General features: G+C 36.7%; 1 protein-coding gene across 3 annotated transcripts; it reads left to right on the top strand.

Annotated features, from left to right (window-relative positions):
- The first annotated feature begins 548 nt into the window (after positions 1 to 548).
- LOC113115476 (5'-3' exoribonuclease 1-like) lies at positions 549 to 26097 on the top strand. 3 transcript variants are annotated; one of them, XM_026283082.1, is made up of 43 exons: positions 550 to 948; positions 1836 to 2068; positions 2360 to 2457; positions 2628 to 2737; positions 2812 to 2922; positions 3026 to 3111; positions 3181 to 3268; positions 3373 to 3541; positions 3629 to 3696; positions 4859 to 4993; positions 9519 to 9585; positions 9872 to 9974; positions 10084 to 10173; positions 10662 to 10818; positions 10901 to 11020; positions 11098 to 11267; positions 13376 to 13493; positions 13603 to 13698; positions 13859 to 13959; positions 14068 to 14193; positions 14607 to 14769; positions 14876 to 14989; positions 15071 to 15169; positions 15290 to 15405; positions 16130 to 16276; positions 16366 to 16455; positions 16612 to 16747; positions 16832 to 16888; positions 16992 to 17124; positions 17211 to 17280; positions 17974 to 18169; positions 19366 to 19461; positions 19549 to 19641; positions 19930 to 20019; positions 20228 to 20305; positions 20994 to 21125; positions 21227 to 21359; positions 21476 to 21639; positions 22363 to 22476; positions 22661 to 22760; positions 22852 to 23009; positions 24276 to 24350; positions 24715 to 24877. In XM_026283082.1, exons 1-42 carry the CDS (start codon positions 874 to 876, stop codon positions 24336 to 24338), a joined length of 4863 nt encoding a protein of 1620 aa, XP_026138867.1. In that variant the 5' UTR covers positions 550 to 873; the 3' UTR covers positions 24339 to 24350; positions 24715 to 24877. The 3 variants fall into 3 exon arrangements, with proteins under 3 accessions (XP_026138862.1, XP_026138867.1, XP_026138856.1); XM_026283077.1 differs by lacking the exon at positions 24276 to 24350 and having other exon boundaries at positions 549 to 948; positions 19369 to 19461; positions 24715 to 26097; XM_026283071.1 differs by lacking the exon at positions 24276 to 24350 and having other exon boundaries at positions 24715 to 26097.
- The last annotated feature ends 535 nt before the right edge of the window (positions 26098 to 26632 follow it).

The raw sequence follows: 26632 nt of genomic DNA, 5'->3' as shown, positions 1-26632 counted from the left end.
AATAGTTTAATAAACCAATAAATGTTTTATTAATTATTAATGTATTATTTTAAATTATTGTATTATATTAGTAATTATTATTATTGTAATTAATTATCAATATTATTATTAATGGTAATAAAGCTAATGCATAAAAATAAAGCTATTTATGTGCACAAATTCACATTTATGAAGTTGTCTTGTTTGCCCTTGTCCTTTTGATTGTGATTCACAGAAAAACTGATCTTACTAGGCCAGCTTATTATTTTGTACGGTATATAGATGCAATATGATGGAACAATATAAACTAACTACTAAAAGACATAGAAAAGGTCGAATAAAATATCAACTACATGTAACATTCATGTAGAGTCTGTAATTATAACAAGGGGCTTTGATATTTCTATTTATTCTTAAAATATATAAATGGCTCAGTAAGCACTATAGAGGACAAGTTACATTTACATAATGTACTTCAGCTTGGTCACGAGGCGGAATGTTGTCGTGTCAAATTGCCTTTTTTTTCTCACATTACATCACATCCCTTTGCGGTAGCTGCTTGTGTTTCTGCTGGAAGAGTGTGCTGGAAGTTCAATGATATTTTCTTGTAGTAATGAAAATTACATAAGTAGGACTATCTGTACATTTTCACATAAATATTCTGCTAGGTCCATGACGTTTGTAAAATCAAATATTACGTTTCTATGAGTGTCGGAACAACATTACAAGATGTTACATCACGCGAGTTTCCACACGGACATTTTATTGGCTGGACAGTAACAGCTCATTCAGAAACAAAACCGACTAGCAAAATCAGCCTATGAAATTCTGCTCACATTGGCCTCTATATAAGTTTTTTCTTCATTATTTTTGTTTGAATACTTACATGAGAAGATGGGGGTGCCTAAATTTTATCGCTGGATATCGGAGCGGTATCCGTGTCTGAGTGAAGTTGTCAAAGAGCATCAGGTGAGCTAGTTTGGCTAAATATAACAGGCCTCATAGAGCTTGAGAACAGAAGCTTAAGCCATACACTTAAAAGACACCAAAACCTTCGTTTTATTGTCCCGACACCGTGAATATGTTCGGTATAGACGGGAATTTTATCTTTATGATTTAGCGACATTACTTCTATAATGTAAATAATAATGACTGTGTCTCATGATGCAATGAGCTCTGTGCATCGTAGGTGATTTCTAACGAGCTGTCATAAATATTCAACCAGCTGTGACGAGAACCACAAGCTAAGACTGTAGCAGCTGATTTAACTATGCAATCAACAACATTTCGACCATTATTCGGCACCCTAGATTGGTAGCCCACTAGGTTTTAAGAGAGTGATTTTACTAGTTTGTTATTTATTGTTAAAGATTTTCACTTTATTTATTGAAAGACGAAGAACCGCCATCATGCTTTTCTTGTCTAAATGACTGTTAAATATATATTTAAAATATTAATAGACAACGTTTTTATTCGGAGATATGTTTGACTGATGTAATTAATTATCAGCTGAATCTATTTTTTTTCTAAGTTAATAAAAAAAAAATGGCTCGGCAATTATATATATATATATATATATATATATATATATATATATATATATATATATATATATATATACACACATATACACACATATACACACATATACAAAAACACAGTATATACTTCCAGTGAATAGTTCCATTGCATTGTCTTCACTTGTTATGCGTTTTGTTATCTTAAAGTTTCTTATATGAATTGCAGTCTGGAGTATTTCTTTTAACTACTCTTTAGAATTTTTTTTTTTCTCCGAGACATTAGTCATATATTGTCAAGTTTACACCAACCCACTTGTGTGCTCCCTTTCATCTCAGATTCCAGAGTTTGACAACCTTTATTTAGATATGAATGGGATCATCCACCAGTGTTCCCACCCCAATGATGAAGATGTACACTTCCGTATTTCTGAAGAGAAGATCTTTGCTGACATTTTCCACTACCTGGAGGTGCTCTTCCGCATCATCAAGCCCAGGAAAGTGTTCTTCATGGCTGTTGATGGTGTTGCACCCAGGGCCAAGATGAACCAGCAGCGTGGAAGAAGATTCAGGTATAGCAGAAGACCAGAGTCTGAATTTGAATTTACATTGAATTTAGACTGAAACATGGAAGGCTGCTTTAAGGATTTGAATTTGATGGTTTATGATAGATCATGTATTAACTAGCTATTTCTTGCCTTTTATTATGATAATTCTTTTTGCACTGCTTTCTTGATACAAGTGTATAAATAACTGTGTTAGGGCATAACCTTACAATCCTTACCAACCCCAAAACGTTGAATGGTAGTGAATTTTTGAAACACTGAAGTAACTTTTATTTTGATGTCATTTGTGTTTTAAAGGTCAGCAAAAGAAGCTGAGGAGAAAATCAAGAAGGCCTTGGAGAAGGGTGAAGTCTTGCCCACAGAGGCCAGATTTGACTCAAACTGCATCACCCCTGGTTTGTGGGCACCTTTATTGGTCTTATACTGTCCTAGTGATGTTGTATATCATTATTTTTTGCCAGTTGTTACTGGCTGTCTGGTGTTTTTTTAATGGGACATTTTTGCTGACAAATCCTGATGTGTAATGTTTAATGAGTTATCTGTTTCTCTTACTTGACCTCTGTAGGAACGGATTTCATGGCCAGGCTGCAGGAACAGCTGAAATATTTTGTTCACAATAAACTGTCCACAGACAAATCGTGGCAGGGAGTGAATGTGTATTTGTCTGGTCACGAGGTGAGTTGCATGGCTTCAAAGCTTTGTGTCGTGTGTGTTTCTGTGAAGTTCTTCTATCTCCTGTTTCTTCTCAGACCCCTGGTGAAGGAGAGCACAAGATCATGGAGTTCATTCGTTCTGAGACCACCAGACCGGGTCATGACCCAAACACAAGACACTGCCTTTATGGTCTGGATGCCGACCTGGTGAGTACAGCTGTGTATAACAGAGACATTTCGGTCATAGTCATATCAGTAGTTTTTGGATTTATTTTAAGCTGTCTTTCTTCTCATTCCTCTTTTTTTGTAGATAATGCTTGGCTTGACCAGCCATGAGCCTAATTTTTCTCTCCTCAGGGAGGAGGTTCGCTTCGGAGGCAAAAAGTCACAAAAGAGGTAAGTGTGGCATTATTTCCAATTGCATTAAGATTGTTTTTCTTTATAATGTGTTTTTCTGGTCTGTAGGATAACAGCTCCTGAGGAGACGACCTTTCACCTGCTACATCTTTCCCTTATGAGGGAATACATCGACTATGAGTTTTCAGAGCTCAGGGTGAGAGTATATGACACTCTCTTATATGGCACTAAACTTACTTAAAGCTAAATGAATGACAAAGTCATTGTAAACAATATACTGACTGTCTGTATTTCCATCAGAATAAGATCTCGTTTGAGTACAACCTGGAGCGGATCATAGATGACTGGGTTCTGATGGGTTTCCTGGTGGGCAACGACTTCATCCCTCATCTTCCTCACCTGCACATCAATCACGATGCACTGCCGCTGCTCTATCGAACTTACATCAGCGTGCTGCCCAGTCTGGGGGGTGAGTCAGTGTAATAGCAGATCATGTGCAGACTTGTGATGGAAGCGTAATGCTGAGATTAGTGCTGATCACTGTCGTCTCCATCAGGCTACCTGAATGAAAACGGTCATCTCAACCTTGCCAACTTTGAGAAGTACCTTGAGAAGTTGTCAGAAGTGAGTGTTTGGTATTTTTTATTTTATTATGGTATTATTTTATTTACTTATTAAAAGACTTACATTTTTTATCCAGCAAGGATGCATTAAATTGATCAAAAGTCACAGTAAAGACATTTATAATTTATGTTAGACGGGTTTTTTCTTGAAATAAATGCTGTTTCAATTCATTAAAGAATGTTGAATAAAAAAAGTGTTTCACAGTTTACATATAATTAGCAGCACAACTGTTTTCAACATTGATAATAGGAAAATTCTCCTGAGCACAGAATCAGCATATGAGACCACAAAACCAAAATAAATGTTTCCAAATTTGCTGATTAAATAAGCTTTCTATTGATGTATGGTTTATTAGAATCTTTTTGACCTATACAATGTATTTTTGGTTATTGCTACAAATATACCCCAGTGACTTAAGACCAGTTTTGTGGTCCAGGGTCACATATTAGAATGATTTCTTACGTATCATGTGACTCTGAAGACTGGCGTAATGACTAAAATAACTAATGAAAAAATTCAGCTTTGTCATCACATTAATTAATTACATTTTATAATATAGTGAAAAAGAAGAGTTATTTTAAATATATAAAAATCTAAATATAATATTTTTCATTAGTGTTAATTTACTTACAGTGTGAAAAGCATGCCTTGATAATTTTTGAGATTTAAAATTTTTGTTTGTTTTTTGCATTTATTACAACAGTACATTACTGTACCTGATTAACACACACACACACTAAATATCAGTCATTAAATTTTTTTCCCAAATAAATTATATAACAAAATCAAATGCATATTTGTTCTCTGGAAGCTTATCTAAATGACACAATTTTTATTAATTGTTTTTGACTGCATTCGTGACATGGGTCAGACCCTTAGTCACTTCTCGGATGCCAAATACAGACAACACCTGTAAGATGAAAAGCAGAGTAGGTGTTGCTTGGTAGCACATGACACTGAAGGAGGTTTAATACCCAAAAACATTCTGCACGATTGTGCTTTTTTTTTGTGTACATTTTTTTTTAGCAATATATGTTAAAAGCCTTTGAATTTGGACGAGTGCAGATCTCTTTCATCTTCATATAACCAGGAAAGGTTATTGATTGAAAATCCTCCCCGTTCAGCTCTTGCTCCGTGTCATCACCCTCTTCTCTGTTTTCAGTTCGACCGGGAGCATTTCAGCGAGGTGTTTGTAGATCTGAAGTGGTTTGAGAGTAAGGTGGGGAACAAATACCTGAACGAAGCAGCCGGGCTGGCAGCCGAGGAGGCCGGTGTCAAAGACATGAAGAAGAGTAAGGTGAATATGAGCAGAATGCAGTAAGACGGATGGCACACTGTATGAGGTGGAATTATTCATCTCATATCAGAATCCAATTTTCTTATTCTCTTTTAAAATCATCACAAACATTGAGCAGCCTGTCCTAGTTTTGAAGAGGGGGTGTTAGAAGTACCCACGTGCTGCCTCCATTGTCTCCTGTGAGTAAGGGTCAGTTTTAGTTACCAGGTTCCTGTCTTCTAAATGAATTTGTCCTGCTGGTTCTGCTTTCACCTCTTTTGTCTCTTCATGAATAGGGCTTTGATGAATGAGAACTTTTGTCTTAGTTTGTGCAATAGCAATGCTGGTTGCATTCTCTTGCTGGTCTATAATATATATTTAAAATAAATAATATATATATATATATATTTTAAATGGTTTATTAATGTATGACTTGTCGTCATTCCAAATCAGTTTGTTGTATTTTTTTTCTATGCAGTGCACAAAAGAGAACTATTGATGCATGACATTTTCGGCAACTTAAAAAATAGGAACTTTTGGTATCCGCTGTAATCATTGAATGAAACCTTGTAATTTAAAGGAATAGCTCAACCAAAAAGTAAAATAAATTTACTCACTCGATCATTCCAAACCTGTATGAATTAATTTTTTCCGCTGAGCACACCCACTAATTTGGGTTAACCAAACAGCTAACGGTAGCCATTGAGTTCCATTGATTTCCAAGGAAATGGCTACCATCAGCTATTTGGCTACCAGCATTCTTTTAAAATCTTATTTGTGCTTAACATAATAAGCAAACTCATAAAGTTTTGACAATGTCAGGGTGAGGAAATTATAGAATTGTTCACTTTTAAACTTTCAATTTCAATTCAAGTTTATTTGTATAGCGCTTTTTACAAAATAAATCGTCACAAAGCAACTTTACAGAAAATTATGTTTCTACAATATTTAGTAGTAGCTAGTAGTTTGTGCACATTTGACAGGATTTTAGAAAAAATAATAATAATAATACAAGACGTAGTCAGCTAGACGACGAACTATCAATATTATTAAGTTATTATATGATTCAGTCACACATTTAGCAATAATTGTTAGTTCTGTTTGTTGATTCAAGGTTAGCATCATCTGGGGTCCTCTGAGGGTCAGCATCATCTCTTCTCAGGTGTTCTGGATCCAGACTGGAGCTTTTTTAAATCCTAGTTACCACGGGATGTAAATCCCGTGGCGAAACATAGAAACAAAATACAGACATCATTAGCATAGCTGCTGATCCAACAAAGTAAAATTAGTTTAACCCAAGCTAATGAATAAAAATGCAACTTTGAACAGATGCAACTACACTCACAATTAAAAAGAAACATTATTCGAATGCTTGGCGAAAGAGATGTGTTTTTAATCTAGATTTAAACCGATAGAGTGTGTCTGAACCCCGAACATTATCAGGAAGGCTATTCCAGAGTTTGGGAGCCAAATGTGAGAAAGCTCTACCTCCTTTAGTGGACTTTGCTATCCTAGGAACGACCAAAAGTCCAGCGTTTTGTGACCTTAGGGTGCGTGATGGGTTGTAGCGTGGTAGAAGGCTAGTTAGGTACGCTGGAGCTAAACCATTTAGGGCCTTATAGGTAAGTAATGATAATTTGTAACTGATACGGAACTTAATAGGTAGCCAGTGCAGAGACTGTAAAATTGGGGTAATATGACCATATTTTCTTGACCTCATAAGGACTCTAGCTGCTGCATTTTGGACTACCTGTAGCTTGTTTATTGACGAAGCAGGACAACCAACTAGAAGTGCATTACAATAGTCCAGTCTAGAGGTCATGAATGCATGAACTAGCTTTTCTGCATCAGAAACAGATAACATGTTTCGTAGCTTGGCAATGTTTCTAAGATGGAAGAATGCAGTTTTTGTAACATTGGAAATATGATTTTCAAAAGACAAATTGCTGTCTAATATAACACCCAGATTTCTGACTGTAGAGGAAGTAACAGTACATCCGTCTAGTTGCAGATTGTAATCTACAAGATTCTGTGTAGTGTTTTTTGGTCCAATAATTAATATCTCTGTCTTATCCGAATTTAATTGGAGAAAAGTGTGTGTCATCCAATCTTTTACATTTTTAACACACTCTGTTAGCTTAGATAATTGGAAAGTTTCATCTGGTCTCGTTGAGATATATAGCTGAGTATCATCAGCATAACAGTGGAAGCTAATTCCGTATTTTCTAATAATATTACCAAGGGGCAACATATATATTGAAAATAGAAGGGGACCTAGGACGGATCCTTGTGGCACTCCATATTTTACTGATGATAAATGAGATGACTCCCCATTTAAGTAAACAAAATGGTAGCGATCGGACAGGTAAGATCTAAACCATCTTAGAGCATAACAAAACCTGTATAGTTTTGTAATCGATCTATGAGTATGTCATGATCTATGGTGTCGAACGCAGCACTAAGATCAAGTAAGACTAGAAATGAGATGCAGCCTTGGTCTGACGCAAGGAGCAGGTCATTTGTAATTTTAACAAGTGCAGTTTCTGTGCTATGGTGGGGCCTAAAACCTGACTGAAATTCTTCATACATATCATTTTTATGCAGGAAGGTGCTCAATTGAGCAGACACAACTTTCTCTAAAATTTTAGACATAAATGGAAGATTTGAAATAGGCCTATAATTTGCCAGTACACTAGGATCTAGTTTTGGTTTCTTAATAAGAGGCTTGATAACCGCCAGCTTGAATGGTTTTGGGACGTGTCCTAAAGTTAACGACGAGTTTATGATATTGAGAAGCGTTTCTTCTGCTACAGGTAACAGCTCTTTCAGTAATTTAGTGGGTACAGGATCTAATAAACATGTTGTTGGTTTAGATACAGTGATAAGTTTATTTAGCTCTTCCTGTCCTATGGTTGTAAAGCGCTGCAGTTTATCTTTGGGTGCGATGGATGAAACTGAAGTGTTAGACGGTGTAGAATCTACATTCGCTATTGTATTTCTAATGTTATCTATTTTATCAGTGAAGAAATTCATAAAGTCATTACTATTTAACGTTGGTGGAATATTTGAATCAGGTGGCATCTGGTAATTTGTTAACTTAGCCACTGTGCTAAATAAAAACCTTGCATTGTTTTGGTTATTTTCTATGAGTTTGTGTATATGCTCTGCCCTAGCAGTTTTTAGAGCCTGTCTATAGCTGGACATACTGTTTTTCCATGCAATTCTAAAAACTTCTAAGTTAGTTTTTCTCCATTTGCGTTCAAGACTACGAGTTAATTTCTTGAGAGAGTGAGTATTTCTGTTATACCATGGTACAGTACGTTTTTCTCTAACTTTTTTCAATTTGATTGGGGCAACAGCTTCTAATGTATTAGAGAAAATAGTGCCCATGTTGTCAGTAATTTCGTCTAATTCGTGTGTATTTTTGGGTACAATTAGCAGTTGAGATAGATCAGGCAGGTTATTTGCGAATCTTTCTTTGGTGGCTGGAACAATAGTTCTGCCCAGACGGTAACGCTGAGACATATAGTTAATATCAGTTATACGGAGCATGCACGATACAAGGAAATGGTCTGTAATATCATCACTTTGAGGTACAATATCTATAGCAGTAAGATCGATTCCATGCGATATAATTAAATCTAGTGTAAGATTAAAACGATGAGTGGGCCCGGTGACATTTTGCTTGACTCCAAAGGAGTTTATTAGGTCAGTAAACGCAAGTCCTAATGTATCATTTGCATTATCAACGTGAATATTAAAATCTCCCATGATTAGCGCCTTATCAACTGTAACTAGAAGGTCTGAGAGGAAATCTGCAAATTCTTTCAGGAATTCTGTATACGGCCCTGGTGGTCTATACACAGTAGCCAGAGCAAGAGATACATTAGATTTCTTTTGCATGTCTGACAGAGTAACATTTAGCAGAAGTATTTCAAAAGAGTTAAACCTGTATCCTGTTTTCTGGGTAACATTGAGAATATCACTATATATTGTTGCAACACCCCCGCCACGACCAGTCTGACGGGGCTCATGCTTATAACAGTAGTTTGGTGGAGTAGACTCATTTAGACCAAAATAATCATTTGGTTTTAGCCAGGTTTCAGTCAAGCAGAGTAAATCAAAACTATTATCTGTGATCATTTCATTTACAATAACTGCTTTTTAAAGGAATAGCTCAACCAAAAAGTAAAATAAATTTACTCACTCGATCATTCCAAACCTGTATGAATTAATTTTTTCCGCTGAGCACACCCACTAATTTGGGTTAACCAAACAGCTAACGGTAGCCATTGAGTTCCATTGATTTCCAAGGAAATGGCTACCATCAGCTATTTGGCTACCAGCATTCTTTTAAAATCTTATTTGTGCTTAACATAATAAGCAAACTCATAAAGTTTTGACAATGTCAGGGTGAGGAAATTATAGAATTGTTCACTTTTAAACAACTAATGTGCTATATTCTATGCTTAGTGATATATTATTCGGTGGAAAACATACTGAAATTTCAGTCATTGATCAGTGATGGACCACTTATTTTTTCCAGTCTGCAGAAGACTCCCTGTGTCTCGCCGCTCTTGGAGTCGATGAGTCTCACAGCACTTCAGGAAGAGGTACACAAATCCAAACCCCATGTCCATTACTGTTGATCATTGTTCTGGACATTGGCTTGCACTTTATTTTATAATCCTGTGCGTTTTCTATGCACAACCCTGAACATAACCCTACACCTAACCTTATCAAGGCCAAGTAATAAGTAACCTTATATTACGCAGTACTTTCTTGTGTTAGTACACTGTTAGTGCACACAATATAAAATGAAGTACAACCAGACAATAACACATTTTAAAGCCTTCAGCTTCTAAATAAGGCTTCATATTGTCCACAATGCACTCGAAGGCACAGAAGAAGACGGTGAAGATGATGACATGTTTGAAACAGAGTTTCGACAATACAAGCGCACCTACTACATGACCAAGATGGGCGTTGAAGTCGTCTCAGAGTGAGTCTCCGTTCATTTTAATTTTGGAAAGGATGAAAGCATGTTTTCTCTGTGTCTTAAAATGAACCATTCCGGGAAGATAAATTTTTTTTCCTATTTCATGTTGCAGTGAGTTTTTGGCCAATCAGGCTAAATGTTACGTGGAGGGGATCCAGTGGATCTTGCATTACTACTACCATGGAGTTCAGTCTTGGAGCTGGTGAGCTGATAGAGAGAAAGAGTGGAAAAATTCAGTGAAGTGGGCTTCTAAGGAGAGCTGCGTAATTTGAGAGATGTCTTTTTTTTTTTTTTTTTTTTTTTTAAAGAAAAATCAAGGTTTGATGCGCTTGACTGTTGGTAATAATAATAATAAGAAGAAATAATAATATTAATATTATTATATTAATAATATTTATATTTAAGTATTTTTTTATTTCTCTGTTAAATATATATTTTTAGGAACAATATAATTTTACAATTACAATGCTAACATTTGTGGCTTAATTTCTAGTTTATGTTATGAAGTATTTGAAGATTTGCCCATTTTGCATTCCTAAATGCACATTAATTTTAATGCATGCTTTATTACGATTATGCAGATCTACTTTAAAGTATCAGTTACATGTATTAAATAAAAACATTTAATTGGGTTGGTTTTGATGCAGTGGCTGTTTCGAAGGACTTTGCTTTCCTCTCAAATCTCTACAGGTATTATCCGAACCACTACGCTCCCTTCCTTTCTGATGTGAGGAACATCTCTAGTCTCAAGTTGGCCTTTGATTTGGGCAAACCCTTCATGCCGTTCCAGCAGCTCTTGGCTGTTCTGCCTTCAGCCAGCAAAGAGCTTCTTCCACAGTGTTACCAGGTGACACACTCGCTTCACGTCCCCGTCACGTCAATGCTCCTTAGAAACTCTTCCTCATTTATTGGTTGTCTGTCCTTCACAGCATCTGATGACGTCCCCGGGCTCACCCATCGTTGAGTATTACCCACAAGACTTCAAAACGGACCTGAATGGCAAACAGCAGGAGTGGGAAGCCGTGGTGCTCATCCCATTTATCGACGAGGTGCTTTAAACATCTTTTTCACCACAACGACTGCGATGGAAGTGCACTTTCATGATATGATATTGGTTTGTTTTCAGAAATGCTTGTTAGCTGCTATGGAGCCCTACACTGTTAAACTGACTCCATCAGAGAAGGCCAGGAACAGACATACAGAGTGTGCCGTCTACTGCTTTGATAAAGAGCTGGACTATGTCTACAACTCCCCCCTCCTCCAGCTCTTTCCTAACATCCTCCACTGCCACGTCAGGTATGTTCTGCCTGCCCGGTATATTTCACCCACTCACATGTTAATATGGTGTGATGATGCACTCTGTTTAAAGGGACACTAAGTAGGAATTACTCCCATCTAGTGGTGAAATTGTATTTTGCATTCAAACTAATTTTGCTCTCCAGCGCCTCGCTTTTTCAAATGCGTGTTGCATTTACGGTAGGCGATATGTACCAAAAAGCGTTGACAGGATGTCTTCTAATAGCACTTCCTCGAGTTTTCCTTCAGGTGAACAGGTGTGTTATTTCAAACAAACGGCAACATGACAACTAACAAACGAATGTTACAGTATGAATTACTGACTGTGGAAAACATGAAATATTGTAATTAGTAGTTATGTCTAATTTATTCGTTATATTTTCTGAATTATATGCATTGTTAGATATAAAAAAAATATTATAATATAGATTGTAACACTGACTTACCTGTCGAGAAGAAAACTGGCCACTTCAGCGTCTCTTTTGAAATCTTTATCAAGCATTAGCTCTTTCCACCTAGAAAAAGCTTCCCCGACATTAACTCTTGTTTTCTGTAATCTACGGTCACGTTTCCTTTTACGTTCTATTTTTTACTGTTTTGGCGACTATGTTTTCTTCTCCTGTGGCGTGGCATATGTATGGTCCATAATAAGAATGCAATCCAGACTTTTAAACTTGCCGGTGCAGTTTCAAGCGCCTCTCACTGCTCTGCACCTGCATTTCTGGCTCTGACCGAAAATGCGCTGTGGAAACGCGTTGGCTTAGTACTTTTTGTCCCTCTCTGCTATTATAGTTTTGCAAGATGGCAGAACTACATGGAAGCCTCCGTCGACCTACCCGTCCCATGTATATAAAGATAATAAATTCTTCATTTACAAGGATTAGTTTAAACATTGGCATAGGTATTTGTACACCATTGAGGGCATATTTATGAATAAAAATATTGATTTTAGATAATAAAATCCCGAAAAAGTTACTTATTGTCCCTTTAATATACCGTTTTTCCCGGCTATAAGTCGCACTTTTTTTCATAGTTTGGCTGGTCCTGCGAATTATAGTCAGGTGTGACTTATTTCTCAAAATTAATTTGACATGAACCAAGAGAAATGAACCAAGAGAAAACATTACCCTCTACAGCCACGAGAGGGTGCTCTATGCTGCTCAGTGCTCCTGTAGCCTACACTGAAAACATAGAGCGCCCTCTCGTGGCTGTAGACGGTAATGTTTTCTCTTGGTTCTTGGTTCTAAATAAATGCGACTTATACTCATGTGTGACTTATAGTCCGAAAAATACGGTAGTGTCGTACGTTTGTATTTACATGAACACTTTTCACTTTACAGTTACAGATAAATGTAGTTATTATTTTTTCTATTCATTATTATTTCGGTCACATTTCTGTGTTTACACTTTGCACTTTATAATTATCACATACAGTTGAATGAATAAATCAGATTTTTCTCTTTACAATTAACAAACTTTAAAGCTGCAGTCGGTAACTTTTGAGGCTCTAGCGGTTAATAAACAGAACTGCTTGCGTCTTGCGGAAGAAAATTGTAGCCGGAACTACATCTCTCTGTTTATGTCTATGAAGAATCACAAAGGTACTGGGTTACTCCGCCGCGGTACCCCCGAAGCAATCTAAAATAGTCCGAATATAAACACTTATAGGTGCACCCTAGTGATTCAGGACAAGCTAAAAACACGGTTTGGAAAATGGATTCATGGTGTACTCGCTTATTATGTTAATTTTTCTACATTTTGAACACAAACAAAGTTACGGACCGCAGCTCTGATTGGTTGGTTTTTACCGATAGTGCATGACTTTCTGCAAATGGCAATAGGACCAATGGGAGGAGCTTGATTTTTTTCACAGATCATCTGTCTCATATTCTACTGTCAGGACATAATGACAGGTTTAATAAATATGTAAAAAATATTTTTTTACAAAAGTTCCCTACAGCACCTTTGATGTTTTGGTTTGAATATGTCACTTTTGTGTTTACATGTATACTTTACACTTCACTTCAGCACGCTCTGAACAGTGTCAGCGCTTGATGTATTATATGTTGTCTTGTGGAAATAACATGCACCATGTTTTTTTTTTTTAGGCAAACACCGATCCCGATGGATGCCTGGCGTGTCCCACTGGATTATGTAGGCCATAGGGTTGACCGAGGAGCTCTTTATTTTTGTGGCTTCCCCACCTTACAGCACATCCGTCATAAAGTAAATAATCCTCAAACTGCCTGTCTGCGGATTATCACATATTATCCCATTAATGGGGATCAGATCATACAGGATTAATGCAGATTTTTCTGTTGTATATATCACACAGTTTTATAAGAAGAAAACTGGAGTGACTGTGTTTCAACAAAGCAGCAGAGGGGAGAACATGATGCTGGAGATTTTAGCCAGCCAGGAGCTGGAACAGGTGAGCAGTTTGTCCCCTCACACTAAAGGCGCTTCACTTGTAGACTTGATTGTGTTAATGACTACCTCAGACAAGAGTTTCTGCAAGTCTTAAAAAAAAACCTTCTTTTCAGTTAATGATGTTTTATGGTACTTTGGTAAAACATGTGACTGTATTGCAGGTGGAAGATGTTGCAGCTCTGGTTCTTGGAAAGCCTTTGTTTGTGAACTGGCCCCATTTGACGGAAGCTCGGGTTGTAGCGGTTTCAGATGGAGAAACAAAGTTTGTTTGCTCTATTGATATTTCTAAATGATTTCCTGCCATATGGAGTCACGTAGCTCACTCAAACTCTCTCTTTTAGTCTGTTAATTGTGTCTTCTTACTCTGCAGGTTTTCTTTGGACGAACCATCACAGGTGCTGTATCTGGGTGACACCCCACCGCCTACTAAAGTCACCCGTCTGACTGATAAAGAGCAGAAGGACTGGGTCAAAGATGTTCAAGGCCTCTCAGAGCAGTATGCTGCCCTTTTTATTCATGTTATTTGTCATTTGTAATAATTCACTATAATTCAAAATCTGAATCAGTCTCTGATTGTCTGATGTATAGATTGGACAAAAAAAAGGCACTCATCATTTTTTTTTTTTCAGTGTGGCAGAGGGTTTTTTTTTTTTTCATTGTGGTGTAATTAATTGTCACTGTGGTCAGTTGCACAGTCTCTTCCTGTCAAAGTGGGTGCTTTTTGTTCGGAATAAGCTGCAAATTTGACCATAGTTTATGCCTAGAGGTTGTGGTATCTACAGTATAAACTAATTTTTCAATAGTCCTTAATATCAGCTATGCATGTTCAGAGAAAATTGTAAATTCTGCCAAGTTGAGTTTGAATGTATGATTGTCCGTATGTAAAATATGACTTTATCTGCATTTCAGCTTCGGCAAGCGCAAAGGCATTGTGATCAATGAGACAGATGTTGTGGTATACGGCCAGCTGCTGACAGGCAGGAAGTATGTGATTGGTCAGAGCGGAAAGGTCCATTTGGAAAAGCAGTTTGCCAAACAGGTCCTGCCCTTTCCATACCAGACTGTCGTGAAGGTAAATATCCCACCAGCCCAAATGTAAACAGGAATTCTAACCAAAAACCTGAAGTTCTTCAAAATGTGAAGTTGTTCAGATGATTTAACCATTCCTTTTTTTTCAGGATATCAAAGCGTTTGATTCATCATTGGCTCGCTTCAAGACACTGGAGGAGCTGTTTCCCCCAGGAACTGTTGTCTTTATGGTTGGAAACCCATATTACGGTGCAATGGGAGATGTATGTACTGGTTTTTCTGCTCTCCAGACCAGCTCCGATAGTTAAATGCCAGTTATGTAGGATGTTTTTCTGTTCGCTTAGGTGCAAGATTCTAGTGACGTCATCAGTGAGGGGCGGGTCAGAGTGGTCTTCTCTGTACCGTGTGAACCTCAGCTTGATGGCTTAAAACAGAACCAGCATGTAAGTTTCAGTCTGTCAAAACTTTAATGGATTTTTTTTTTTTTTCAGTTTACTTTGTTAGTTTTGGCCTTGGTCTGCTTTTGTTTTCAGATTTTACAATAGTCTTTCGTTCTTGTTCAGAAATACTCTGTGAAGTACAGTCCCGGGTACGTGCTTGCCTCCCGCCTTGGTGTCACCAGCTACCTCGTCTCACGGTTCTCCGGAAGCATCTTCATTGGAAGAGGATCCAAGAAAAAGTCAGTGGAATTCAGGTTTTTGAATAAAACACTGGATGGTTTGTTTAGCTTGTATACGATTTATTTCATACTATCAGTGTACTCTCTATATAGTGCCTTGGAAAGTATCTGTAAAAGTGCTTTTTTTTTATTTTTTTTATTAACTGTCATTATTTTTATTTAAAAGCACTGTATTTGTTCATCTCTGCAACAATGTTATGTCTAGTATTATTTATCCATCTCGAATCATGATACATTTCACAGGGATACACAATATACCCCAGGATCAGAACAGTTATCGGTTTATATATATATATATATATATATTTATGAATGAATATGATATCTGTCAGTTTTGGATATTTTAATTGGACCGCTCATTTCTTGTAGTTTAACATTTAGATTACTTTTGCCATCATCTTTCCCAAACTTAAAGTTAATCTTTAAAAACACTAAGAAATCAATAACTCTTAAATTTTATCTTTAGCAAATCTCAATGAATTGATGTTCTTCATACTGTACATTATAATGTTTGATGCCTAAATTAACTTGCAGCATTGAAAATGGCTTTAGTTTTTGATGTTTGTTCTTTAATTATCAGTGTATAGGGCATCCTTTTTTTAATATTGGACCATCCACAGAATTTAGTTTTTGTTTTTTGTTTAACACTATAGATTTTTTCATTAATGAACAATATTCTTTTTTTATTTTTGATTGGTTTTTGAATTAATGCTGCTCTGTTCAGTCCTCATGGAGAGCAAAAAGCCAACGTGGGTCTTAATCTCAAGTTCAACAAGAAGAACGAGGAAGTTCCAGGCTACACCAAGAGAACGGAGAAAGAGTGGCTCTACTCGGCTGCTGTAGAGGAACTCTTATCTGAATACTTGGAGAGGTGTGTATTTGTGTTGGAGGTCGTGTGTTTGCTTGCAATTGTGCCTGTGGTTGTGCAGATATAAAAAAAAAAACGTCCTTGTCTCTCAGATTTTCAGAGCTGTTTGACTTTGTAGCACGAAACAGTCACGATGACGTCTTTTATGAAGATGACATCTGGCCAGGAGAAGATGAGAATGGGTAGGTTTTGAATCTGTTTTAGACTAGCATTAGTACGTAGAATGCATATCCTTTTGTAATATCACTTTATTACCAATAATTAATCAGATTGCAATACATTTTCAGCATGCCAGACTTTGTAATAGCGACTGTTTATCATTGTGATGCTTTAAACAGCACTGAAAAGATCCAGGAGATCCAGGGCTGGCTGAGAAACCATCCAGTCAGTTCCTCTTCCCGAGCTTCATGTGATCTGCAGATCCTGGACGCCGGCATTGTGGAGAAGATTGAAGAAGAGCTGGAGAAAACAAAAGTGATGATCACATCCAAACCTCAACAAGCCCAGATATTGTTCCTGTCTGTCTGCTGATGATGTGTTAATCTCTCTGCTTCACAGGCAAAGAAGTCGAACAAGAAAGTACGGGTCACTGTGAAGCCCCACTTGGTTTTTAGGGTATGTGTTTGTCGATGTTTATACATTATATGTATTTGTTTTATTTATATACTGTTCATATAGTCAGAGAGAAAATATTCAATGTGTGTGTGTGTGTCTACAGCCTTTGGAGCAGCAGCACGGTGTTGTTCCAGATCCTGACGCAGAGTACCATCTGTTTGACCGTGTGGTCAATGTGAGAGAAAGCTTCTCTGTTCCTCTCGGCCTTCGAGGAACCGTCATTGGCATCAAAGGAGGTAAAAGTGTAAACCCAACGCAAACTCTCCGGCATCCTTCTGCATCTCGTTTTGTCCTTCATTCTTTGTCTTTCCTCTTCCATCAGCTGAGCGCGAGGCTGAAGTTCTGTATGAAGTGCTGTTTGATGAGGAGTTTGCTGGAGGACTCACTGTCAGGTGCAGTAGTTACTTATCTCAGTGGATGATGCAAAATTTAGATTTACATTAAATTGTTAGAAAAGTAACATTAAAGAAATTTATAATGTTGCAAAGTATTGTAAAAATACTAAATACTGAAAGTTTTTATTTTATCACAGAAATAAATTACATGAAAAAAAAAACAGTTTAACTTTTAAATTGTTATAATATTGCACAGTATTGCGTTTTTGGCGGTGTGACGCTGAAACTACTTTGCTTAGCCTTCCAAAAGAAGACACAACTAGAAATCATGTTTATATCACGTTTATAATGTTTTTTGTTTACGTCCTGTTGCTCCAGCCGGACAGGGCATCACAATATGTTAGGGTCATAACATTTCCGTCACACAGTATTCAGCCAATCACAATGCACTAGATAGCTGGCCAATCACAGCACACCTCCCTTTTCAGACTGATGAGTTTTGTAAAAATCTACGCATTTCCGAAGGCATAGCATAGAGGGGAAACAATAATGTACAGTATGTGGAAATAATGTTTTTCTTTTTTTAACCTTAAACCACATAAACACATTTCATTACACCAAATACACAAAATAATGTTCTTTTTAGCAGCATCATATGACCCCTTTAGAAGTCTTAGCAGCACAAAACATTTAAACTGTCGTGTGTGTGAGTGTCAGACAGGATTCTTAACACATCTGTTCTGTGTGCAGGTGCTCTCCGGGACGTGGCTATCGACTGCCCCCCAGTGCCTTAATCAACCTGAGCCACGGCAGCAGAAAGGAGCATGGCTCTCACAAACTCACTGCGATCGTCAAACCCCAGCCCTCATCCTCATCTCATTACACTCACAAGAGTCAGCTGGGAGGCCTTAACCACTCGCCATGCTCACCGTTTATACCTACGCAGGTAATGGACACTCATTCAGCCCTCATAACCGCAAATAGGTCATAAAATATCCTTCTTTACACTCCTTGTGCTAGAGTCCAGTATCTCTGAAGCAGTGAGTTTGGACTTTAGCCCAGGACTGGGATGATTTAACTCGTCTAGGACTCTGTACTTTTCATTGGATTTTATATGAATAGATTTTTAATGACGTAAGGCTAGAATTACTTCAGATTGATATCACATTTTGGTGTCCACGTCAAATAAATGTTACAAAAATTATTTGCATGTTAAATGCAACTAAAGTGTCTACTTTTCATTTTAAACATTTACATATATATATATACAGCATAGACCAAAAGTTTTTGAAAGAAGATTCTTCTGCTCATCATGCCTGCATTTATTTGATCGAAAATACAGAAAAAATTTTATATTGTGATATATTATTAAAATTTATAATAAATGTTTTTAAATTTATTATACTTTAAATTATCATTTATTTCTGTAATGCAAAGCTGAATTTTTAGGATCATTATCACATGATCCTTTAGAAATCATTCTAATATGACGATTCATTATCAAGGTTGGAAACAGTTCTGCTGCTTAATATTTTTTCAGAACATGTGATACTTTTTTAGGATACTTTGATGAATAAAAAAAAAGCAGCTATGTTTTTTAAATATAAATGTTTTGTAATAACAATATACTCCTGGTCAGTAATTTGGGGTCAGTAATTTTTTTTTCTTTCTTTTAAATAAAATCAATACTTTTATTCAGCAAGGATGTGTTAAATTGATAAAAAAAATGGTAGTAAAGAAAATATATTATTAGAATATATATATTATTAGATTTTTTTTGAATAAATGCAGTTCTTTTTAACCTTTTATTCATCAAATATATTAGACAGCAGAACTGTTTCCAACACTCATAATAAAAGTTTTTTTTTTTTCTTTTTTGGTATTATTTATTAGATTTTGTCTTTTTTTAAAGACAATAGAAAACAGATTTGAACCGATATAAAAACAGATTTGCATGAGCACAACGACTCAAAAGTTACTAGTTGTGTGTTAAGTCTGGTCCTAATATTAAGGGGTAATTACATTAAAGTGGAATTAAGTAGAAATCTGTGAAGTGCCAACTGGTTCCTGTTCAGTAATGCAAATGAGAGTGTGTTGTTCCATGTGAAGATAGTCTGATGGTGTTGAATTTCCTGTTGACAGCAGCAGAATGGTCGACAGAGTTTTAATCTCAGGGCCGACACTCAGGGCAACAGAAACTCACCTCACAAAGCCCTCAGCCAGAAAAACCAACACAAGGTACGAATTGTGTGAGGTTAATAGGCCTTACTGCTCTGGCGATTGTCCATGATCCATTATCCAACACTTTTCTTTGTGCTCCTCTAGGGCTCTAGGAATGAGAAAGAGTTCAGTAATGTTTGGCAGTCTCTTCAGAGTTCAGGAATGCCCCAGAAACCACCGGCTCACTGGCAAAATAAGGTGAGTGCTCTCTCTTACTCTGTGTGCTTGTGATCAGTCTTACCGTTAACTGAAAATAGAAATTAAGGTTAATTTATTTCAGTAAGGTGCAAAAGTGACATTGGTTTAAAGTTGAAGTACTAAAATGAGTAAAAACAAGGCTTACACAAAGTTACTAAAACTTAACTCAAATGAAAATATAAAAATAAAAACTAATCCAAAATATGAATAAATGCTAAGAGAGTACAGTAACGATGCTAAAATATCACTGGTTAGTATATGATGTTTACCTGGTGTTACTTTTGACAGGCTGGGAGAAGCAGTGGACCGATGCCACATCAGCAACAGCTGGAAGGACAGAGCAAACAAAGCCAAGGCAACAACCCATCCAGCAAACTTGTATGTTTTCATATTTTATACATCACCGCAACCGTATAATTCAGCTGTCAAGCCCCCCAGCATTTGATCACTGTCACTAGTTATAAAATAAAATGACCTTTACATTTCGCATTTATATAGTAGCTTATATTCTAACATCAGGTTTTCTTTATTAGCTTTCTCTTGTATGTCGTACTAAATGCTTAATAAGTGTTTATTGATTTTGCAGGCCTCCGGTGGCAATATTAGACTTCTGAAGAGAAATGAGGATGTGAATATGGATTTCGTGCAAAGGCCTTCAAATAAGGTTTGTGGCTTGTGTGTGGACTGGGATGGTTTACCCAGAAATGAAGTTCTATAAAATATCTACTTCTGTGGTCTGCAGAAAACAAATTCACATAGGCTTGAAATGACATTGCGTGTGAAGAAATGAAAATCATAATTTCTCAACCTCAAGTTGTTCCAAACCTGTATGACTCACTTATTTTGCTGAACACAAAAGACAGATTGAACAGATAAACGAAACTTGCGCATGTTTGGAAACAACTTCCAGTACCTTCAGTTGCTGGTCCACCATAACTGTCATAGTGTTTTTTAGTTTTTTTTTCTTGGTATTATTATGAAAGTCACTGGTGACCATCTTCTATATCAACCAGTATTTCTGGAAGATAAAAGCTACAAATAAACCTGAACAAACAGCTGCCAGGACCATTATCCATTCTTTGCTTCCCGTTCAACTCCTATCTAAATCAAACCAACTGCGTGACATTGCGGATCACTGGTAGATTGATATGCTGGTGCCAGTTTACAATGCATAAACATCCTAAATAAATATTCCACTTTACACTATTTCTCATGAGTTGTGCAATGATTTATGAGTCATGTGCAATGATTTATTCATCTAAATCATTACCTAAAAATAATAATTGTCCAGAATTTTTTTATAATTAGTATAACATTATTTTAATTTACAGTATTCATTTCTTTGTTTACAGGCATCTACGGAATTTGAGGAGCTTATAGCCAATCTGAAGATCTCGAAGGATTCTGAGCATGTCCAGAATCATTCACCTACAGAGCCCAAGAACCAATCAGGAGAGCCTCTTTCCCCACAGTCCTTTGCCATGGTTTGTAATCCGTGGTTCCTGAATCCACAGCACAAATGAGTGTGAAAGTATGGCTATTAAAATGACTTCTGAATGGTCTTTTTTTTTTTTTCTTGGAGCAGAAAGGAACTCTGGTGTTGAAAGAAATGTTGAAGATTGACTCTGGACCCAGTGGCCCTGATTGCACCGGTGGCCAGGATCCAGCAAACCCCAGTGTTCAGCAGCAGGGCAAGAGGCGCTCCAGCAAAAAACTAGGTACTGCAATGTGTCAAATCGATTTCAGGCTGTGGAACTTTACTTTGTTAGCTAGATGATTAGTCCTCAAACCTGAGATGCACAGTGAATAATTATAGGTGATATCTGTCTCCCAGCTGCTCGGATAAATAGTCCTCAGACTGATGTTCCAGCAGCGGCTCCTCGTCCTCCTTTGGCTGGCCAGCCACCCCTCCTGCCCAGCCTGGCCACTGAACTCGGGCGTGTGTGCATGGGCCTTGGGATGGGACCTCCAGAGTTTGCCATCCTCCACAACAGACAGGTTGGTCCATCTCACAAACCCCATCCACGTCTGTGTAATCTGTAATAATGTGGTTTTTAGTAGACAGTAAATACACAGGAGCTCATGAAATGCCCACAGCCGAATATCAACAAATGTTATTAAACCTAAATAGTTACTTACTAATATGCAATGTAAACAATTTGTAAAATGTGCTGCCTAAAGATAGCATAAGATCGTCCATAAGTCCAACCAGAAATAGATATGGAAAAAAAAGACAATCATAATTTAATTATATTTTTAGTTTGATTTGGTTAGATCTTTACAACAACTCTTACCAGAAAGTTGGAAGAAGAATAAAATGCTCAATACCCAGGCCATATATTGTCATAACCGACATAAAACAATGGGTTTGATTCATAAATAATTGTGTGGATTCTTCATATCCATACGCAAACATCAGACAAAAATTTCTGTCTAAAAGCCTGTTGACAACAAGACCAGTGTGTGGTGTGAAAATATGGTGCAGTATACATTTTAATTTGTCTGAGCAGTTAATGCATCTGTTTAGAATGACATACATTTGCATGCTGCCAGTTTGTCAGTTACGACATTTAATATTATTATTATTTTTTCAATTAAGAATACATTTTTGGGCATAAGTTGTTGATATATGAATATTGGAAGTTCATTCACAGGTTTCAAGCACAAATCTGTATGTAGTTCAGTGAATGAGACCTACTTTATTTTCTCTTTTTCTGACAGAGTCTGACAGTGTGTCAGGTGAAGTTGTCTAATGGCCTGCTGGTTCACGGTCCTCAGTGTCAATCTGAAACTGAAGCTAAAGAGAAAGCTGCTCTCTTTGCCCTTCAACGATTGGTAACTATAGTCCAGAAATTATCTATTTGTGTTAATTAACAAAAAATAAATACAATTATATGTGATAGAACTACACAAGTTTTCTCATGGTATAATAAATTATGTGCCTTATTGAATAATAGTAGAGTCTGTAATTATTTTAGTACGTTTTCACTGCCAAATGAAATCATCTTGTCTTTTGCAGAACTCACTGGGTGCATTGCCACTCCCTCCTCCCATATTCCCCGGAGTCCAGCAGATGAGGCCACTTGCACCTCATCCCTCCATGTTTGGTCCCCCGGCAGGTCTGAGTATATTGTCTGTTCTGTTACATCCTGTTCTTCTATTTCAGTTGTTTTTTACTTTTCCACTTGCTCTGATGTTTCATTTACACAGGTTGTCTTCTGATGCCCCCACAAGGCTATGGACCTCTTCATTGGGGGATGCAGTTTCCCCACCAGGGCCAGCCGTTCTATGGGGGGACTTTCCCTGGAGCACAGGCCCATGTGCCATTAGCACCCAGCGGATCCCACAATCAGTTTGTTCCCCTACAGGTGAGAACTACTTAATAACATTGACAAAAATCTAGATTTTTTTTTGTAATATACATATCGATTCTGAATATTTGAAACCGTTTCAGTACTCTTTTTCCATAGTATCGATACTCTGGTACAAGCTGCACGTTTCTGACATCAAGTTGATACACACAGTAGTGTCTATTTTTATTAAATAACAATATAGTTAATTACACTGCGTGTTTTAGAACAAAGCATTACACTGTGAACATTTACACACGTGTAGTTCATGATCCAATGTTTGCATCTCAAAGCGGTTCATTATATTTCCAGAGAAATCGATTTTGAGCCACAAATAAATGCGAAGAGATTTTTAAAATATGAATAAAATTTGCAAATATTAAACAAAATCCGCAAAATCATGTGGTTAACTGACATGCAAATAAAAAACAACAACAAAAAAAAAACTTAAAAATGGGTAGTTATATTAACCTTCATGAATGGGGTTGGGAACGAGAACCACTTCCAAATTTCTATGAATGGGGGATTCGATAAGATGTGCATTCTAATGTGATTTTAAACCATCTTTGGTGCAAAAAGGGTCCGCTCTCGAACCATTCTGTGCATTTCCACTGCAGAAAAAGTAGTTCCAGGATTTCCCTTTCACATTTTGTGACCAATATGGCCCAAATTAAGTCAGTATATCCACGTAAACAGGACTTTTGCCTTACATGAATGTAAACCGATGAGAAAGAAAACACTTGTGTAACAGTATTTTTAGATCGGCGTGCATTCGGTGTTAAAGAGACAGCAGCCTAATAAACATGCTGCCTGTCATTAATGATAATCAAAGAACAAAAGAAAATCATTCACTGATCTAGATTCAATATCTTTCATAACTTTAATGAGGATAAATCTATATTTTATTTTTGAATCGAAAAACTATGCAATGTTTTAAAACTTAAAACTAAAACTTTAAAACGTAATGTTTTCAATCTCTGAAATTTGTTCGTTCATTTATGCTATTTCTAATTGATTTGTTTGTTCCCATTTTATTACTGACTCTTTACTTGTCTTTAACAATTTAATGTTTGAAATGTATATTAGTCTAGTTGTTATTGCTATTTTTGTTAAAACCATCGGCAAAAGTTCCTCTTGTAGGCCTAAGTGTTCTGTCAGCTGCTGATTTCCGCTCATGTTATTCAGCTGCAAACAGAATGATTTATGTTATAGACACAGAATAAATATGTTTGACATCTGAATGTTTGACTGTGAATTTTTTTTTCTTATTGGAATCAAAACTAGGAATCAGTAAGATTTGGAATCGATAAGCAGAATCCGGAATCGGATAACCAACCCTACTCATGACTGTGCATCAAGGTCAAAATGTCTTTTAAAATGTTCGGTAGATTGGTCAAGATCAGTTCAGGTTGTAAAAATCATGTGGTGGAACTCCCCAGAAACTTTTATGATATTTATGAATTAATAATCATATCAATAATCATTATATTTATAAACTATGCTTAAAAACTTTTTAGAAAATAAAAAATATTAACACAGATGTATTGAGGTTTTTATTATGAAAATGTTTTAATGTTTACAACACAATATTTTTAAGTCATTAAATATAAACTTGATATAAAACTCATTCAAAATACAAAGAATAACACAGACACACTTATTTGTCATTGACCCTTTTATCCTGATAAATAACTGTAGCTATAACATGCTATTGTTACTTTAGGTGACCAAGAAGAGAGTTTCAGGCAGGACCAAGAACCAAGAGGCCAAGGAAGTGTCCGGCAGCTCTGCCTATTCTGGCCAGACCCCAAGCGCTGGACTGGCTGCTTCTCCCCCAATGCCTGAATCAGCCCCCAAGACCCCCCCACCCATCAGCACCCACGAGCCCACAGATAAGTCCACCCCCAAGACGCCCAGGCAGAACGCCAATCCTCACACGCCCGGCTCGGCCTCCAAGCGGAAAAACCGGAAACTGGCGGTCAATTTCGAGGCTGCTAAAGTGACGGACTGAAATCATTTTCCTGCGCTATCCCTCTTAAAGGGGAAAACCCCACATTTCACAGCATGAAACAAGATTGGTTTGAGTGGAGAGGTAGTGGGGGAAAATGTTTTATTGATATTGATTACTGCACAAAAATAATCATGAAATGGGTTTTACATTTACCTCAGCGTTTTCCTTTTTTTTTTTTTTTTTTTTCAAATCAGATCCTTAATCTTTTATCATGTTCACTGGTTATTTTGTGATGCTGGATTTTACTATTCAAAGTGCAATAATTAGTTTTGTAGACGGGACGTTATGCACAAGGAAGGAATACAATGTGGCACAAGCTGCTGCAATACATCTTTACTCTCATTTCATTGTTTCTCTGTTGCACAGTGTTGCAGTCCTGCACGGAAGGATACAGATAATGCTATCACATGGTATTACTCAGAAAGCAGTAAAGCTGTCAGACTGAACTCTTGATCTAGTTTCAGAGGTTCAAATTAAGACCAGTTCTGAAGATTTGTTGGAAGCGTTCTATGGAATATTACATAGACCTAAAAGAGGAGTTAAAACCAGCTCATTATGTTCACCAAACCAGGAAGCACTCTGATTTAAGCAAATGTGGATTAATGAATGTCTCTGTGTTTGTGTATATAAGACTAAACATGGTCAGGCAGGGGATACAAACTTCAACACGATAGTAAGATGCCTTTCTAATATGATGTTGCTCGAATTGTGAACAATTTAAACTGGTTTTATTTTTGTATTAGCCTACCTTTATTTCTTGGGGAGCTGTTTGAGTTCTGTGGTTTTAAAATGAATTTTGTGTATTTAGATCTATGGATTTTATATGCACCATTTTACAAATGGATAAATTAACAATTGTTAATATTTCTATGCTGGCACCCTTTTTCTTTTCATCTTCTTTGCGTATTTGTATCCTACCAGATCTCTTTTGTCCAAGTTTTAAAAGATTGCAAGTAAACCCTTTTATTTTTAATGACATTTGAGTTGTTTATTTAATGACTTAAAACCAGTATGACAAAAAATTAGTGCACCTCCTAGCAGGATGGTGTGCTGGACATTTTGTTATCGTAATAAACATTTTGCTATCATAATGCCTATGATCTTGTGCTCATTATTATGGCTTCTCAGGAATGTTTTGATGATGCTTACATGATTTTGAACTCTTTCGAAACTCTTTTATATGTTGAAATGTTTTATTTCCTTAAAAATCCAACACAAGCAAACAGTAGGGCCTGAAAATCTGTTAAGTCATTTTTTCGAAATGCAGTGATTGTTTTAGCAGCTTATTACCAAAAAACACTGCAGCATCTAATTTCATATTTGAAGCATAATTGTTACTCATGTTTCAACATGTAAAAGCCTCTTCCATTATAATGTTAATCACAGTTTAATTTGCTCATATATCAAAAGAAAAAACATTCTAAAATTCCTGAGGGAGCATATGTGTTAAAATAATTAATTCTATTAAAAGCCAAGTAAATTATACAAATGTATACACAAAAGTGCCATTCAAATACACTAAATTCATGAAATGTATTACACAGGTGCTGTAGTCCCTTATGATTTATTCTTGTGCATTGGATCCCATTTATATGGACCCTGTTCACAGACTGTGATGACCATTCCCAGT

This window comes from Carassius auratus, chromosome 2 (assembly GCF_003368295.1).
Source record: "Carassius auratus strain Wakin chromosome 2, ASM336829v1, whole genome shotgun sequence".
Classification (NCBI taxonomy): Eukaryota; Metazoa; Chordata; class Actinopteri; order Cypriniformes; family Cyprinidae; genus Carassius; species Carassius auratus.
Note: the sequence above shows the minus strand (reverse complement) of the source record. Positions and strands in the feature narration are given on the sequence as shown.

Bases quoted from the DNA above. Each gene is read 5' to 3' on its own strand.
- LOC113115476 (XM_026283071.1), top strand. From the start codon at position 874: ATGGGGGTGCCTAAATTTTATCGCTGGATATCGGAGCGGTATCCGTGT. The intron at 11,268-13,375 runs GTATGTTCTGCC...TTTTTTTTTTAG, and splicing joins ATCCTCCACTGCCACGTCAG to GCAAACACCGATCCCGATGG. The intron at 13,494-13,602 runs GTAAATAATCCT...TATATCACACAG, and splicing joins TACAGCACATCCGTCATAAA to TTTTATAAGAAGAAAACTGG.